This window comes from Cetorhinus maximus, unplaced genomic scaffold (genome assembly GCF_964194155.1).
Source record: "Cetorhinus maximus unplaced genomic scaffold, sCetMax3.hap1.1 HAP1_SCAFFOLD_2035, whole genome shotgun sequence".
Lineage (NCBI taxonomy): Eukaryota > Metazoa > Chordata > Chondrichthyes > Lamniformes > Cetorhinidae > Cetorhinus > Cetorhinus maximus.
In genome coordinates, this window is record NW_027597975.1 from 41,522 (window position 1) to 58,604 (window position 17,083).

Sequence of the window (17,083 nt, forward strand, 5' to 3'; positions counted from 1 at the left end):
CCTCTGAACAGCAGCCACGAGCCATGTTCAGAGAGAGAGAGAGTGAGTGTTAAATTAAAAAGGTTTTATTTTTCCATTATAGTGCAAGATAAACCGTCACCAAAAGGCATGTTCTCAACAGGAGTACCTACTCCACCCCACCCCACCAGTCTCCCACGAGACCCCCCTTCACCTCCCACCCAGTCCCCCACGAGTCTCCCCCTTCACCTCCCACCAGTCCCCCACGAGTCTCCCACTTCACCTCCCACCAGTCCCCCCCATCACCTCCCACCAATCCCCCACGAGTCTCCCGCTTCACCTCCCACCAGTCTCCCACAAGACCCCCCTCACCTCCCACCAGTCCCCCATGAGTCCCCCGCTTCACCTCCCACCAGTCTCCCACGAGACCCCCCTCACCTCCCACCAGTCCCCCATGAGTCCCCCGCTTCACCTCCCACAAGACCCCCGCTTCACCTCCCACCAGTCCCCCACGAGTCCCTCCCATCATCTCCCACCAGTCCCCCACTTCACTTCGCACCAGTCTCCGCTTCACCTCCCACCAGTCCCCCACAAGACCCCCGCTTCACCTCCCACCAGTCCCCCACAAGACCCCCGCTTCACCTCCCACCAGTCCCCCACAAGACCCCCGCTTCACCTCCCACCAGTCCCCCACAAGACCCTCGCTTCACCTCCCACGAGACCCCCGCTTCACCTCCCACCAGTCCCCCACAAGACCCCCGCTTCACCTCCCACAAGACCCTCGCTTCACCTCCCACCAGTCCCCCACAAGACCCCCGCTTCACCTCCCACCAGTCTCCCACAAGACCCTCGCTTCACCTCCCACCAGTCCCCCACGAGACCCCCGCTTCACCTCCCACCAGACCCCCGCTTCACCTCCCATAAGACCCCCGCTTCACCTCCCACCAGTCTCCCACCAGTCCCCCCCAACACCTCCCACCAGTCTCCCATGAGTCCCCCCTTCACCTCCCGCCCAGTGTCCCACCAGTCTCCGCTTCACCTCCCGCCCAGTGTCCCATGAGTCCCCCCTTCACCTCCCGCCCAGTGTCCCACCAGTCCCCCCCTTCACCTCCCGCCGGTCTCCCACAAGAATCCAGCGATGTGTTAAAGCGTGCACACGCACCACAGGCTTCCACCGATGGGATTAAGCGCCACCCGGCGTTGTGGGGGCAGTGGGGCAACAGAAGTGGTTCGGTGAGCTCGGCGGGGGAGGGGGTTGAGGCAGACTCGAGCTCACTAACTCAACAGAGCGTCCGAGTGTGTGAAGCCGAATGGCCTACTCTTGTTTATATCTTGACGTTAGGGAGGGAGAGAGAGAGAGCGTTGTAGTCCGTGGGGTTGGCGACGGGCGAGAGAGTGTCGGAGCTGAACGGCCGCAGGGGAACCCCAGCGCCTGTCGCCGTCTTACGCGCAACGTTGGCTTATTTCTTCCCCGCCGGCTTCCCTTCCACCAGCGCCAAACGTCTCTTAAGGTCCAGCAATGCAGAGACTTCGGCTTCTATCAGCGACTTCTCCGCCTTCTGGGCCTTCAGTTCACGGACACGATTCCCCTGGAGGAAGAGGGCGTTGTTTTTAAAAAAACGAATCTTAGTTTGTCAAATCCCACAATCAACACCCCCCTACCCCACACACCCCAATTTCATGACAGCGCAGGAGGGAGGCCATTCGGCCCATCGAGACCGATCCAGTCAGTCTCCCCGTTCCCCCCTCCCGCTCTATCCCCGTGACCCCCTGCGAGTTTATTTCCCCTCGAGCGATTCCCTTTCGGAATCATTCCCCGTCACCGCTCGCTGCGGGAATAAGGTTCCTCCTCACACCCCCCCTCACCCCCAATGTCCAGAACCTCAAACCTGTGTGTCCCCCTCACCCACCACCAATCCCCCCCGAATCCTTGTCCCATCAGCTAAGGGGAACAGCTTTCCTTTGTCCACCTTATCCCAACCTGTCACCATCTCGTACCCCCCTCTATCCGATCTCCCCTCCATCCCCTTCACTCCGAGGAGAACGGCCCCCAGCTTCTCCGACCCCCACCTCGGAGCTAAAACCCTCCCACCTCGATCCCTCGTACCGTCCTGGTAAACTCCCTCCGCGCCCTCTCGAGGACCCTCGCGCCCTCTCGAGGACCCTCGCGCCCTCTCGAGGACCCTCGCGCCCTCTCGAGGACCCTCACACCCTCTCGAGGACCCTCACACCCTCTCGAGGACCCTCACACCCATCCTGGAGCCGGGCGGTGACCAGAACTGGACACAAGTCCCCTAGGGGACGTAGTTACAGAATAAGGTGGGGGGAGACACTCATTTAAAACTGAGATGCGAAGGAATTTCTTCTCTCAAGAAATGTAGTGAATGTCTGGAATTCTCCACCCCAGGAGAGTTGTGCTCACTGGAAGTATTTAAAGAGGAGGTAGATAGATTTTTTGAAATATCAGGGAGTTGAGGGCTACGAGGAGCTGAGTCCAGGGGCAGTTCTGCCATGATCTTATTGAATGGCAGGGCAGGTTTGAGGGGCCGAATGGCCTACTCTTGCGCCTGTTTCTTATGGTACACACACTGCTGCCCCTGTGCGTTGGGAGTGGTGGTGGAGGGAGTGAATGTTGGTGGATAGGGTGCCCCATCGAGCGGGGGCTGCTTTGTCCTGGACGGTGTCGAGCTTCTCGAGTGTCGTGGGAGCCGCACTCATCCAGGCAAGTGGGGCGATGCAGGAACTGGGGATGATTAAAAAGCAGCGCCATTCGAAACACACAAGGGGAGAGGGCAAATTCGCCCTCAAAACGTCACAAGTAGCCCCAGCAAGAAGGCAAAGACAGCGTGCGGGGGTGGGGGGAGGTGAGGGCAAATTATTCAAGGGTGGTTGGCCCCCTCCCACTGTAGGATCTCCATCACCCCCACGTCCCCGCCCTCCGGCTCCTCCAGCCCCGCGTCCCCGCCCTCCGGCTCCTCCAGCCCCGCGTCCCCGCCCTCCGGCTCCTCCAGCCCCGCGTCCCCGCCCTCCGGCTCCTCCAGCCCCGCGTCCCCGCCCTCCGGCTCCTCCAGTCCCGCGTCCCCGCCCTCCGGCTCCTCCAGTCCCGCGTCCCCTCTCTCCCGGCTCCTCCAGTCCCGCGTCCCCTCTCTCCCGGCTCCTCCAGTCCCGCGTCCCCTCTCTCCCGGCTCCTCCAGTCCCGCGTCCCCTCTCTCCCGGCTCCTCCAGTCCCGCGTCCCCTCTCTCCCGGCTCCTCCAGTCCCGCGTCCCCTCTCTCCCGGCTCCTCCAGTCCCGCGTCCCCTCTCTCCCGGCTCCTCCAGTCCCGCGTCCCCTCTCTACCGGCTCCTCCAGTCCCGCGTCCCCTCTCTCCCGGCTCCTCCAGTCCCGCGTCCCCTCTCTCCCGGCTCCTCCAGTCCCGCGTCCCCTCTCTCCCGGCTCCTCCAGTCCCGCGTCCCCTCTCTCCCGGCTCCTCCAGTCCCGCGTCCCCTCTCTCCCGGCTCCTCCAGTCCCGCGTCCCCTCTCTCCCGGCTCCTCCAGTCCCGCGTCCCCTCTCTCCCGGCTCCTCCAGTCCCGCGTTCCCTCTCTCCGGCTCCTCCAATCCCACGGGAGCCCCCGAAAACCAAGAGTTAGCCCCCGAAAATCAGCAAGTAGCCCTCCAGAGAACCTCAAAAGAAAGAAAAAAAGCCCCTGTGGAAAGAAAATTATACTGAGGCCTGCAAAGTAGCGACGTTGGTCATCAAGGTAAGCAAGCCTTGGAATGGTTTATGATATTAAAGGCGCCATATAAATGCAAGTTGTTTCTGTATCTGTTTTGACGGTGAATGTGGCTCCCACCCCCCCACCCCTGCTTAATTCATACTCTCCCTGCTGTTAATTTTCCAATCCCTCAACATCTCTAGGCCTTAGAAAAGCACTCTTGCAAGTCAATACTAATCGCCTATGTAAACAGGTCCCCGTCACAGTGCGGATGCACGCTGCAGTCCACAGGGGGGTGCTGCGGCCCTTAGACACGTGCCCATAGACTCTCACCTGCTTGGTCACCAGCTCTAGGAGCTCCCGGGGGTCAGCGCCTGGTTGTTTGGCCTCCGGTGCAGGCTTGGCTCCGGCAGGTGCCTGCAGACAAAGCACAGCTGTGTAAACCAACTGGAGCTGCAACTCCCCACTACTAATCTCTCTCTCTGCCGCAACTCCCCCCCACCACTGTGCTCGCGCTCACTGCCATCTCTCAAAACAGACGCCCTTTTACTCTAACGCCCTGTTGAAACTCGGTCGCAGTCATTGAGTTTTACAGCACGGAAAGAGGGCCATTCGGCCCATTTTGTGTCTGTGCCGGATATCAAGCCCCGATCTACTTTAATCCCAACGTCCAGCACTTGGCCTGCAGCCTCGTGCTTATAGCGTTTCAAGCATTCGTCTGAATACTTCTTAAATGTGGTGAGGGTTCCCACCTCCACCACCCTTTCAGGCAGTGAGATCCAGGTACCTCCCATCCCCTGGGTCAAAAAAATTTCTCCTCAAATCCCCTCTAAACCTCCTGCTCCTTACCTTAAATCTATGCCGCCTGGTTATTGATCCCTCCGCTAAGGGGAAAAGTTTCTTCCTATCTATAATTTTGTACACCTCAATCAGGTCTCCCCTCAGCCTTCCCTGCTCTAAGGAAAACAACCCCAACCTATCCATTCTCTCTTCGTAGCTGAAACGCTCCAGCCCAGGCAACATCCTGGTGAGTCTCCTCTGCACCTTCTCCAGTGCAATCACATCCTTCCCATAGTGTGGCGGCCAGAACTGCACACAGTACTCCAGACGTGGCCTAACTAACGTTTTATACAGTTACAACACAACCTCCCTGCTCTTGTATTCAATGCCTCAACTAATAAAGGCAAGTATTCTTCTTAGCCACCTTATCGACCTGTCCTGCTACCTTCAAGGATCTATGGACATGGACACCAAGGTCCCTCTGATCCTCTGTACTTCCTTGGGTCCTACCGTTCATCGTGTACTCCCTTGCCTTGTTAGTCCTTCCAAAATGCATTACCTCACACTTCTCAGGATTAAATTCCATTTGCCACTGCTCTGCCCAGCTGACCAGCCCGTCTATATCATCCTGTAGTCTAAGACTTTCCTCCTCACTATTTACCACACCACCAATTGTCATGTCATCTCCAAACTTACTGATCATACCTCCTACACTCATGTCTAGGTCATTAACGTACACTACAAACAGCAGGGGACCCAGCACTGAACCCTGTGGTACGCCACTGGACACAGGCTTCCAGTCACAAAAACAGCCTTCGACCATCACCCTCTTGCCTCCTGCCACTAAGCCAATTTTGGATCCAATTTGCCAAATTGTCCTGGGTCCCATGGGCTCTTACCTTCTTGACCAGTCTCCCATGCGACACCTTGTCAAAAGCCTTACTGAAGTCCATGTAGACTACATCAACTGCACCACCCTCACCTAGTCACCTCCTTGAAAAATTCAAATCAAATTTGTTAAGACATGATCTCCCCCCTGACAAAGCCATGCTGACTATCCCTGATTAATCCTTGCCTCTCCAAGTGGAGATTAATTCTGTCCCTCAGAATTTTTTCCCAACATTTTCCCTACCACTGATGTTAGATTCACTGGCCTATTTTACCCGCCAGTCTTTTCTCTCCTAATTTCTTTTTTAAGTAACCCCCTGCATTTTCTATACTCCTCTAGGGCTTCCACTGTTTTGAGCCCTCGGTATCTACCATAAGCTTCCCTTTTTTCCCTTATCCAATCCTGTACATTCCTCGACATCCAGGGTTCTCTGGACTTGTTGGCCTCACCCTTCACCTTTACAGGAACATGTTGGCCCTGCACCCTCACTATTTCCTTTTTGAATGGCTCCCACTTCTCTGATGTAGGTTTTCCTACAAGTCGCTGCTCCCAGTCCACTTTGGTCAGATCCTGTCTTATCATATTAAAATCAGCCTTCCCCCCATTTGGAGCCTTTATTTCCGGTCCATCTTTGTCCTTTTTCCATAACTGCCTTAAATCTTACTGAGTTATGGTCGCTATCACCGAAATGCTCCCCCACTGACTCTTCTACCACTCGCCTGGCTTCATTCCCTGAAATTAGGTCCAGCACTAATCTCTCGTAGGACTTTTTACGTGCTGGCTTAAAAAGCTCTCCTGGATACATTTTAAGAATTCCACCCCCCTCGGTTAAGTGTTTCACACTTTGTTGCAGTTAATATTGGGGGAAGTTGAAATCCCCTACCATTATTACCCTATTACGTTTACACTTCTCTGAGATTTGCCTACATATCTGCCTTCTATCTCTCCCTGACTGTTTGGGGGTCTATAGTACACTCCCAGCAATGCGATTGCACCCTTTTTGTTTTTAAGTTCTACCCATATGGCCTCATTTGAGGAACCTTCTAAGATATCATATCACCTTATTGCAATAATTGACTCCATATCAATATTGTGACTCCACCTCCTTTTTTTTTTTAAACAGCTATCCCAATCCCCGCCCCGTCTAGCCTGAATATTCTATATCCCGGAATACTGAGCTGCCAGTCCTGCCCCTTCCTCAACCATGTCTCCGTGATAGCAATGATATCATGTCCCCATGTGTTAATCCACACCCTCAACTCACCTGTCTTACGTGCAAGGCTCCTTGCATTAAAATAAATGCCATCCGGCCTTGCCATGCTCCCTTGTGCCTTAACTTGACTATATACACCCTGCCTTCCAGACTGACTTGGTTTTTCTTCCATACTGGTCTGTGCGTCACCCCCTACCATGCCTCCACTCCGTATCCTATCCCCCCCTGCTAAATTCGTTCAAACCCCCAACAGCACCAACCAAACGCACCCAACAAGGGTGTTGTTCCTGTTCCGGTTCAGGTGCAACCCGTCTATGACTTGTACAGGTCCCACCTTCCCCAGGAACGGGCGGACCCAGCGATCCAGGAATCTAAAGCCCCCCCCCACCCTCCCGCGCCAACTCTTCAGCCACGCATTCATCGGCTCTAACCGCCTACTCCTACGCTCACCAGCACGTGGGGCCGGGAGTAATCCGGAGGTCGCAACCTTTTGAGGGCCTGCTTTTCAATCTGCTACCTAGATTCACGTTGCAGGGAACTCATCCCTCTTTCTACCTATGCCGTTGGTGCCAGTGTGTCTGACAGTTCACCTTCCCCCCTTCAGAATGCCCTGCAGCCGTTCGGTGACATCCTTGACCTTGTGCCTCACCCCCAAGGGAGGCAAACACACCATCCTGGAGACACATCTGTGGCCGTGGAAATGCCTGTCTGCACCCCCTCACTATCAAGTCTCCTACCGCTATCGCTCTCCCCTCTCCTTCTCCTCCCCCACGAGATGCACCTTCTCTCCATCTACCCTATCGAGACCCCTTCATAATTTTGAGAACCTCTATCAAATCACCCCTCGGCCTGGTGCGTCCTACAGAAAAAGCGCCCCCCTCCCCACTCTTTCCCCAGAGTTGTACGGGAACGCCAGGGTGAGTGCTAGTTCGAGAATGCGTTTCAGCAGCTCAGGGAGGTGGGGTGGGGAAGGATGAGAAGGGAAAAGGGAAGAGAGAGGGGGGGAATTTTCTTTTTTTTTTTTACCTTCTGCCCTCCATATTTCTTCCGCAAATCCTCAATCCGATTGCTTTCCAACTTCTGGAATAACGGGCTAACCTGGAAGAGGACAGTATATGGTCACCCTGCCCCATGCAATCGCCGGCACACTTAGACGCGAGGACACACAGAGTGGCAGACACACCTGTACGTCAGCACGGTGACGAACGAGAGGTCAAGGGAGGGTTTTTTAAAAAAAATTCATTCATGGGATGTGGGCTCAGCATTTATTGCCCATCCCTAAATGCCCCTTGAGAAGGTGGTGGTGATCCACCTTCTTGAATCGCTGCAGTCCCCGTGTGGTGTAGGTACACCCATGGCACTGTTAGGGAGGGAGTTCCAGGATTTTGTCCGTGTGGTGTAGGTACACCCACGGCGCTGTTAGGGAGGGAGTTCCAGGATTTTGTCCCGTGTGGTGTAGGTACACCCACAGCGCTGTTAGGGAGGGAGTTCCAGGATTTTGTCCGTGTGGTGTAGGTACACCCATGGCGCTGTTAGGGAGGGAGTTTCAGGATTTTGACCTGGCGACAGTGAAGGAACGGCCGATATATTCCCAAGTCGGGATGGTGAGTGGCTCGGGAGGGGAACTTGCAGGTGGTGGTGTTCCCCATGTGTCTGCTGCCCTCGTCCTTCTAGATGGTAAAGGTCGTGGGTTTGGGCAGCGCTGTGGAAGGAGCCTTGGTGAGTTGCTGCAGTGCATCTTGTAGATGGTACACACACTGTTGCCCCTGTGCGTCAGTGGTGATGGAGGGAGTGAATGTTGGTGGATGGTGTGCCCCATCAAGCGGGGCTGCTTTGTCCCGGGCGGTGTCGAGCTTCTCGAGTGTTGTGGGAGCTGCACTCATCCAGGCAAGTGGGGAGTATCCCATCACACTCCTGACTTGTGCCTTGTAGATGGTGGACAGGCTTTGGGGGGAGTCAGGAGGTGAGTGACTCTCCGCAGGATTCCCAGCCTCTGACCTGCTCTTGTAGCCACAGTATTTATATGGCTGGTCCAGCTCAGTTTCTGGTCAATGGTGACCCCCAGGATGTTGACAGTGGGGGGGATTCAGCGATGGTAATGCCATTGAATGTCAAGATGCGATGGTTAGATAGTCTCTTGTTGGAGATGGTCACTGCCTGACACTTGTGTGGCGCGAATGTTACTTGCCACTTGTCAGCACCGAGTCCAGGTCTTGTTGCATTCAGGTTTTCACTTGCAAATTATTTCCCTTAATTAACTTTTTTTTTATATATAAAGGAGTTTCTGTTCTGTACTGCTCACTAGTTGTTAATCCTTACCGTCCCGATCTTGTGTCCGGCAGGCAGCATGCAGACGAAGCGGTCGGTCAGTGTGTTGCAGTCCTCGGGGGCTTGTAGCTGGCTCTGGATAGTGGCACTGACGGTTGGCATGTACGGCAGAAGCATGATGGAGAGGAGGCAGGCCACGTTCACCGCCACTCCAGTCACCGTGCCAGCTCGACTCCTGCTCAGACCGCGGGCGGAGAGAAAGCGAGACACACACACACACACACAGTGATTAAAACGAAGGGCTCTCCCCTCAGTGCAGTGCTCCCCTCCCTTAGCGCCGGCCCTCCGACTGTGCAGCGCTCCCCTCCCTCAGCGCTGGCCCTCCGACAGTGCAGCCCTCCCCTCCCTTAGCGCTGGCCCTCCGACAGTGCAGCGTTCCCCTCCCTCAGCGCTGGCCCTCCGACAGTGCAGCGTTCCCCTCCCTCAGCGCTGGCCCTCCGACAGTGCAGCGCTCCCCTCCCTTAGCGCTGGCCCTTCGACAGTGCAGCGCTCCCCTCTCTCAGCGCTGGCCCTCCGACAGTGCAGCCCACCCCTCCCTCAGCGCTGGCCGTCCGACGGTGCAGCCCTCCCCTCCCTCAGCCCGGCCCTACAATGGTGCAGCGCTCCCCTCCCTCAGCGCGGGCCCTTCGACAGTGCAGCGCTCCCCTCCCTCAGCGCTGGCCCTCCGACAGTGCAGCCCACCCACCCCTCCCTCAGCGCTGGCCGTCCGACGGTGCAGCCCTCCCCTCCCTCAGCCCGGCCCTACAATGGTGCAGCGCTCCCCTCCCTCAGCGCTGGCCCTCCGACAGTGCAGCGCTCCCCTCCCTCAGCGCTGGCCCTCCGACAGTGCAGCCCTCCCCTCCCTCAATGCTGGCCCTCCGACAGTGCAGCGCTCCCCTCCCTCAGCGCTGGCCCTCCGACAGTGCAGCGCTCCCCTCCCTCAGCGCCTGCGGTTGTGGATGGGGATGGGGCGACACCAGAACTTGGGGGCCATCGAGATAAGGCAGTCACAAATAAATCCAATGGGGTGGAATACAGGAGAAACTTCTTTACCCAAAGAGCGGGGAGAATGTGGGACTCGCTCCCACGGGGAGCGGGGAGAAGGTGGGACTCGCTCCCACGGGGAGCGGGGAGAAGGTGGGACTCGCTCCCACGGGGAGTGGGGAGAATGTGGGACTCGCTTCCACGGGGAGCGGGGAGAATGCGGGACTCGCTCCCACGGGGAGTGGGGGAGAATGTGGGACTCGCTCCCACGGGGAGTGGGGGAGAATGTGGGACTCGCTCCCACGGGGAGCGGGGAGAATGTGGGACTCGGTCCCACGGGGAGTGGGGAGAATGTGGGACTCGCTTCCACGGGGAGCGGGGAGAATGCGGGACTCGCTCCCACGGGGAGCGGGGAGAAGGTGGGATTCGGTCCCACGGGGAGCGGGGAGAATGCGGGACTCGCTCCCACGGGGAGCGGGGAGAAGGTGGGACTCGGTCCCACGGGGAGAATGTGGATAAGCACACGAGGGAGAAAGGAATAGAAGGATATGGTGATTGGGGGTGAGATGAAGTAGTGAGGGAGCGGGAGGAGGCTCGCGTGGAGCAGAAACACAGGCACAGAGCAGACGGGCCGAATGGCCTGTGTCTCTGGGACAGACTCAGCAATGGGATCACCAAACAGCAGCAGCAGCAGGAGGACGAAGAGGGGGAGATCAGACACGGAAACTCACCTGTCAGACTCACTGCCTTTGATCCGTCTCCAGGGCTCGTTGACTTGGATATACTGGTTACCGTAGCGGGATATGTTCAGGATGCACCTCAGAGCATCCCGGATCCTTGGGAAGGTGGGGGGCACAGGTGGGGGAATAAAAAAACAAGACATTAATCAGCAACCCTTACCTGGAGATGATCCTGTCAGGTAAGTGAGTTTAAGCAGTCCGAGAGGCTCAGCCTCGCACAGGACTGACCGCCACTGACCGCTTCTGCACCCAGCCTACCAACCCCCAGCCCACCCCACCCTGAGAGCAAATTCCCACAATCAGCAACAGGGTCACTCACCAGGTCATCGGTCTCCGTACCACATTATCTTGGCACAGTATCACCGGGACCAACACCCACCCACAAACACCCCGCTCACTTTCGAAATAGCGGCCACGAGACCCAGTGGCAAATGGGGGGCATTGGGCGGCGCAGACTGAGCCTCGGTTTAAGGACTTGTCCTGAAAAACAGCACCTCCCACAGTGATGCGCTCCCTCAGCACTGACCCTCCCACAGTGCGGCGCTCCCTCAGCACTGACCCTCCGACAGTGCGGCGCTCCCTCAGCGCCGACCCTCCGACAGTGCGGCGCTCCCTCAGCACTGACCCTCCCACAGTGCGGCGCTCCCTCAGCACTGACCCTCCTACAGTGCGGCGCTCCCTCAGCACTGACCCTCCCACAGTGCAGCACTCCCTCAGCACTGACCCTCCGACAGTGCGGCGCTCCCTCAGCGCTGACCCTCCGACAGTGCGGCGCACCCTCAGCGCCGACCCTCCGACGGTGCGGCTCTCCCTCAGCGCTGACCCTCCCGACAGTGCGGCTCTCCCTCAGCACTGACTCTCCCCGACAGTGCGGCGCTCCCTCAGCGCTGACCCTCCGACAGTGCGGCGCTCCCTCAGCGCTGACCCTCCGACAGTGCGGCGCTCCCTCAGCACTGACCCTCCCACAGTGCGGCGCTCCCTCAGCGCTGACCCTCCCACAGTGCGGCGCTCCCTCAGCGCTGACCCTCCGACAGCGCGGCGCTCCCTCAGCGCTGACCCTCCGACAGCGCGGCGCTCCCTCAGCGCTGACCCTCCGACAGTGCAGCTCTCCCTCAGCACTGACCCTCCGCAGCGCGGTGCTCCCTCAGTACCCTGAATCTCAGAGGCACAGGAGGCACACTCACACACTCGCTCTCTCTGCCACGGACGATCCAGGGTATTGTCGGAAGGCACACTGTTGGGCGCAGTGATTTCCCGTTGCGCAGACTCACCGTACTTTCTCCAGATTCCGATTGTACTGCTGAAGCTCCCACATCACCAGGGCCAGCAGTCGCTTATCCTCCCGGGTCAACTCCATCTCCGGCACCACGCCAACGAAGAATTTGGTGACAAACATCCCGGCTCTGACGGCAAAACAGGGGCAGGTCGATCAGCGCAACACCCAGCAGCGGCTCAGAGGGAGCAGCTCATACACCCAGTGGGGATCAATCCCCACCGTGATCTTCCGTCATTCTCCTTCCCTGTCTCTGTAACCTCCTCCAGCCCCTTCACCCCTCCCTATCTCTGTAACCTCCTCCAGCCCCCTACAACCCTCCCTATCTCTGTAACCTCCTCCAGCCCCTACAACCCTCCCTATCTCTGTAACCTCCTCCAGCCCCTACAACCCTCCCTATCTCTGTAACCTCCTCCAGCCCCTACAACCCTCCCTATCTCTGTAACCTCCTCCAGCCCCTTCACCCCTCCCTATCTCTGTAACCTCCTCCAGCCCCTTCACCCCTCCCTATCTCTGTAACCTCCTCCAGCCCCTTCACCCCTCCCTATCTCTGTAACCTCCTCCAGCCCCTACAACCCTCCCTATCTCTGTAACCTCCTCCAGCCCCTACAACCCTCCCTATCTCTGTAACCACCTCCCGCCCCTACAACTCTCCCTATCTCTGTAACCACCTCCAGTCCCTACGACCCTCCCCATCTTTGTAACCTCCTCCAGCCCCTACGACCCTCCCTATCTCTGTAACCTCCTCCAGCCCCTACAACCCTCCCTATCTCTGTAACCTCCTCCAGCCCCTACGACCCTCCCTATCTCTGTAACCTCCTCCAGTCCCTACGACTCTCCATATCTCTGTAACCACCTCCAGCCCCTACAACCCTCCCTATCTCTGTAACCTCCTCCAGACCCTACAACCCTCCCTATCTCTGTAACCTCCTGCAGCCCCTACAACCCTCCCTATCTCTGTCACCTCCTCCAGCCCCTACAACCCTCCCTATCTCTGCAACCTCCTCCAGCCCCTACAACCCTCCCTATCTCTGTAACCTCCTCCAGCCCCTACAACCCTCCCTATCTCTGTAACCACCTCCAGCCCCTACATCCCTCCCTATCTCTGTAACCTCCTCCAGTCCCTACGACCCTCCCTATCTTTGTAACCTCCTCCAGCCCCTACAACCCTCCCTAGCTCTGTAACCTCCTCCAGCCCCTACAACCCTCCCTATCTCTGTAACCACCTCCAGCCCCTACCACCCTCCCTATCTCTGTAACCTCCTCCAGTTCCCTACAACCCTCCTTATCTCTGTAACCTCCTCCAGCCCCTACGACCCTCCCTATCTCTGTAACCTCCTCCAGGCCCTACAACCCTCCCTATCTCTGTAACCACCTCCAGCCCCTACAACCCTCCCTATCTCTGAAACCTCCTCCAGTCCCTACGACCCTCCCTATCTCTGTAACCTCCTCCAGTCCCCTGCACCCCTCCCTATCTCTGTAACCTCCTCCAGCCCCTACAACCCTCCCTATCTCTGTAACCTCCTCCAGCCCCCTACAACCCTCTGCTGTCCGATTTACAGGGAGCTTATCTGAAATCTGGGTCTGTGTTTTTACCCAGGTCAGTATCTTATTGAGAGAAATTGTGGATATCAATATCCTCACCATTTCGGAGGGTGGGTAGTTACCGCTGACTGACCCCATCAGTGTAACCGCAGCACACCTCAGCCACTAGGTTAGAATCACACATCCCAGGAGGAGGAGGCCATTCGGCCCATCGTGCCTGTGCTGGCTCTTTCAAAGGTCTATCCAATTAGTCCTCACTCTCTCACCCCAACTTGCTCTACACCGCCCCCTCCCCCATATCCCTGCAAACCTTTCCCCTTCAAGTATTTATCCGATTTCCCCTCGTTTTGAAAGTTCCTATTGAATCTGCTTCCACCGCCCTTTCAGGCAGCGCCTTCCAGATCACAACAACTCGCTGTGTTTATAAAAAATAATTCTCCTCATCTCCCCCCCCACCCACCCCCACCCTCTGTACACGGTACATCACTATTTTACTGAAGGTTTAGGGAGATTGGTAAACAGTATATACATTTCATTGAAACTTACAGAATACTGAAAGGCCTGGATAGAGTGGGACGTGGGGAAGATGTTTCCATGAGTAGGAGAGACTAGGACCCGAGGGCACAGCCTCAGAGTAAAGGGAAGACCTTTTAGATCAGAGATGAGGAGAAACTTCTTTAGCCAGAGAGTGGTGAATCTATGGAATTCATTGCCACAGAAGGCTGTGGAGGGCCAGGTCATTGAGTGTATTTAAGACCGAGATAGATAGGTTCTTGATTGGTAAGGGGATCAAAGGTTACGGGGAGAAGGCGGGAGAATGGGGGTTGAGAAAGTTATCAGCCATGATTGAATGGCGGAGCAGACTCGATGGGCCGAATGGCCTAATTTCTGCTCCTATGTCTTATGGTCTTATCCCAAGCTGTCAGAGTGTGTGTTAGCGAATGTCAGCTGGACCGAAGGGGTAAGGGGCATTTTCAAACTGATTACAGCAGGGCTTTGAATGATTAAGGGTTTCACAGGGTCAAGGCAGGCAGACGAGAGTTGAGATGCTGACTGGTCAAGATCTAAAATAAATGGTGTAACAGGCTCGAGGAGGGGGAGGGGCCGAATGGCCTCCTCCTGTTCCTGTGTAACAGGCTCGAGGAGGAGGAAGGGGCTGAATGGCCTCCTCCTGTTCCTGTGTAACAGGCTCGAGGAAGGGAGGAGGGGCTGAATGGCCTCCTCTTGTTCCTGTGTAACAGGCTCGAGAAAGGGGGGCTGAATGGCCTCCTCCTGTTCCTGTGTAACAGGCTGGAGGAGGAGGAGAGGGGCTGAATGGCCTCTTCCCGTTCCTGTGTAACAGGCTCGAGGAGGAGGAGGGGGCTGAATGGCCTCCTCCTGTTCCTGTGTAACAGGCTCGAGGAAGGGAGGAGGGGCTGAATGGCCTCCTCCTGTTCCTGTGTAACAGACTCGAGGAGGGAGGAGGGGCTGAATGGCCTCCTCCTGTCCCTGTGTAACAGGCTCGAGGAGGAGGGGCTGAATGGCCTCCTCCTGTTCCTGTGTAACAGGCTCGAGGAGGAGGAGGTAGGGGCTGAATGGCCTCCTCCTGTTCCTGTGTAAAGGGGGCAGTGGGGGCTGGAAGGGGCTTTGGGAAGGTTCAGGGTCTTTACCGGTTGACGAAGTTGCCCAGGTTATTCAGCAGCTCCGAGTTGTTCTTCAACATTAGGTCGTTCCAGGAGAAGGAGCTGTCTTGACCCTCCGGACGGACAAAGAGGAGGTAGAAGCGCCAGATGTCAGCCGGAATCCCCGTCTCCCGCGCCATGTCGCCAAAGACACCGACCCCTCGGCTTTTTGAGAACTTCCCGTCTTCGTAGTTCAGGTACTCTGCAAACACACGGGTGCATGCAGGTCAGAGACAGCGAGATACGGGGAAGAGGGTGTGAGGGAGGGAGGGGGAAGATGGCGAGAGAGGGGCAAGAAAGCGTGAGAGAAAGAGGGGGAAGTGGGCGAGAGAGAGAGGGAAGAGGGCGTGAGAGAGAGAGAGGGAGGGAAGAGTGTGTGAGAGAGTGCGTGTGCGAGAGAGAGGGGGAAGAGAGCGTGAGAGAGAGAGAGAGAGGGAGGGAAGAGTGTGTGAGAGAGTGCGTGTGCGAGAGAGAGGGGGAAGAGAGCGTGAGAGAGAGAGAGAGAGGGGAAGAGGGCGTGAGAGAGAGAGAGAGAGAGAGAGGAGAGCGTGAGAGAGAGCACGCGTGCGAGAGAGAGGGGGAAGAGGACGTGAGAGGGAGAGGGGGAAGAGGACGTGAGAGGGAGAGGGGGAGAGGACGTGAGAGGGAGAGGGGGAGAGGACGTGAGAGGGAGAGAGAGAGAGAAGGAAAAGGGCGTGAGAGAGAGCGCGTGCGAGATGGGGGGGAAGAGAGCGTGAGAGAGAGAAAGGGGGAAGGGGGTGTGAGAGTGCGTGCGCGTGCGAGAGAGAGAAAGGGGAAGAGGGCACGAGGAAGGGAGGGGGAAGATGACGTGAGAGAGCGTGCACGCACGGGAGAGAGAGGGGGAAGATGACGTGAGAGAGCGCGTGCACGCACGGGAGAAAGAGGGGGAAGATGGCATGAGAGAGAGCGTGCGCGCGCAAGAGAGAGAAAGGGTGAAGAGGGCGTGAGAGTGTGAGGGAGAGAAAGAGGGTGCGAGAGAGAGAAGGGGAAGAGGGTGTGAGAGTGTGAGGGAGAGAAAGAGGGTGCGAGAGAGAGAGGGGGAAGAGGGCGTGAGAGTGAGGGCGTGAGAGTGAGGGAGAGAAAGAGGGTGCGAGAGAGAGAGGGGGAAGAGGGCGTGAGAGTGTGAGGGAGAGAAGGAGGGTGCGAGAGAGAGAGGGGGAAGAGGGCGTGAGAGTGTGAGGGAGAGAAAGAGGGTGCGAGAGAGAGAGGGGGAAGAGGGCGTGAGAGTGTGAGGGAGAGAAGGAGGGTGCGAGAGAGATAGGGGGAAGAGGGTGTGAGAGTGTGAGGGAGAGAAAGAGGGTGCGAGAGAGAGAGGGGGAAGAGGGCGTGAGAGAGAGAGGGGGAAGAGGGCGTGAGAGTGTGAGGGAGAGAAAGAGGGTGCGAGAGAGAGAGGGGGAAGAGGGCGTGAGAGTGTGAGGGAGAGAAAGAGGGTGCAAGAGAGAGAGGGGGAAGAGGGCGTGAGAGAGAGAGGGGGAAGAGGGCGTGAGAAAGCGCGCGCAAGAGAGAGGGGGAAGAGGGGGAGAAGGTGAGAGAGCGCGAGAGAGGGGGAGGTGGTGAGAGAGCGCGAGAGACGGCGCGAGAGAGGGGGGGAGAATGTGAGAGAGAGAGGGGGGGAGAACCTGAGAGATTGTGCGTATGCAGGGTTGAGGGAGTACTCGAGCGAGGGAAATAGTGCGTGCATTCCCTACCTGTAGCTATGAGGCTGCTGACCAGTGTGTAGTTGTCCTCTGCCCCGAGTAAGGAGCATGGGAACACAACGCTGTGAAATGGGACATTATCCTTCGCCATGAAGTTGTACAGCTCAACCTGAGGAAAGGCGGACAGTGAAATTGCACACACTCAACATGAGGAACTTCACACTTATACAATGCATTAAAGACAGCGACCCCTCATAATGTAATTCACAGGAGAGCCAGGCTGAAACGCTGACACATGCAGTGATGTTGGGACGGGCAATAAAAAGGGTATTGGTAGCTTTCATGAGGGCCTTGAGGAGGAGGAGGAGAGAAACATGGAGA

The 17,083-nt window shown here is 57.2% G+C and overlaps 1 protein-coding gene across 1 annotated transcript; it reads right to left on the reverse strand.

Moving 5' to 3' along the window:
* Nucleotides 1-1,110: 1,110 nt before the first annotated feature.
* Nucleotides 1,111-16,871, reverse strand: mars1 (methionyl-tRNA synthetase 1; the record flags this gene model as incomplete). The annotated part of the gene is made up of 8 exons (XM_078537184.1): nucleotides 1,111-1,547; nucleotides 3,986-4,069; nucleotides 7,561-7,632; nucleotides 8,854-9,037; nucleotides 10,557-10,661; nucleotides 11,837-11,968; nucleotides 15,033-15,246; nucleotides 16,754-16,871. Coding segments are annotated over 8 exons (1,038 nt in total), but the record flags the coding sequence as incomplete, so codon positions are not given.
* Nucleotides 16,872-17,083: the final 212 nt, after the last annotated feature.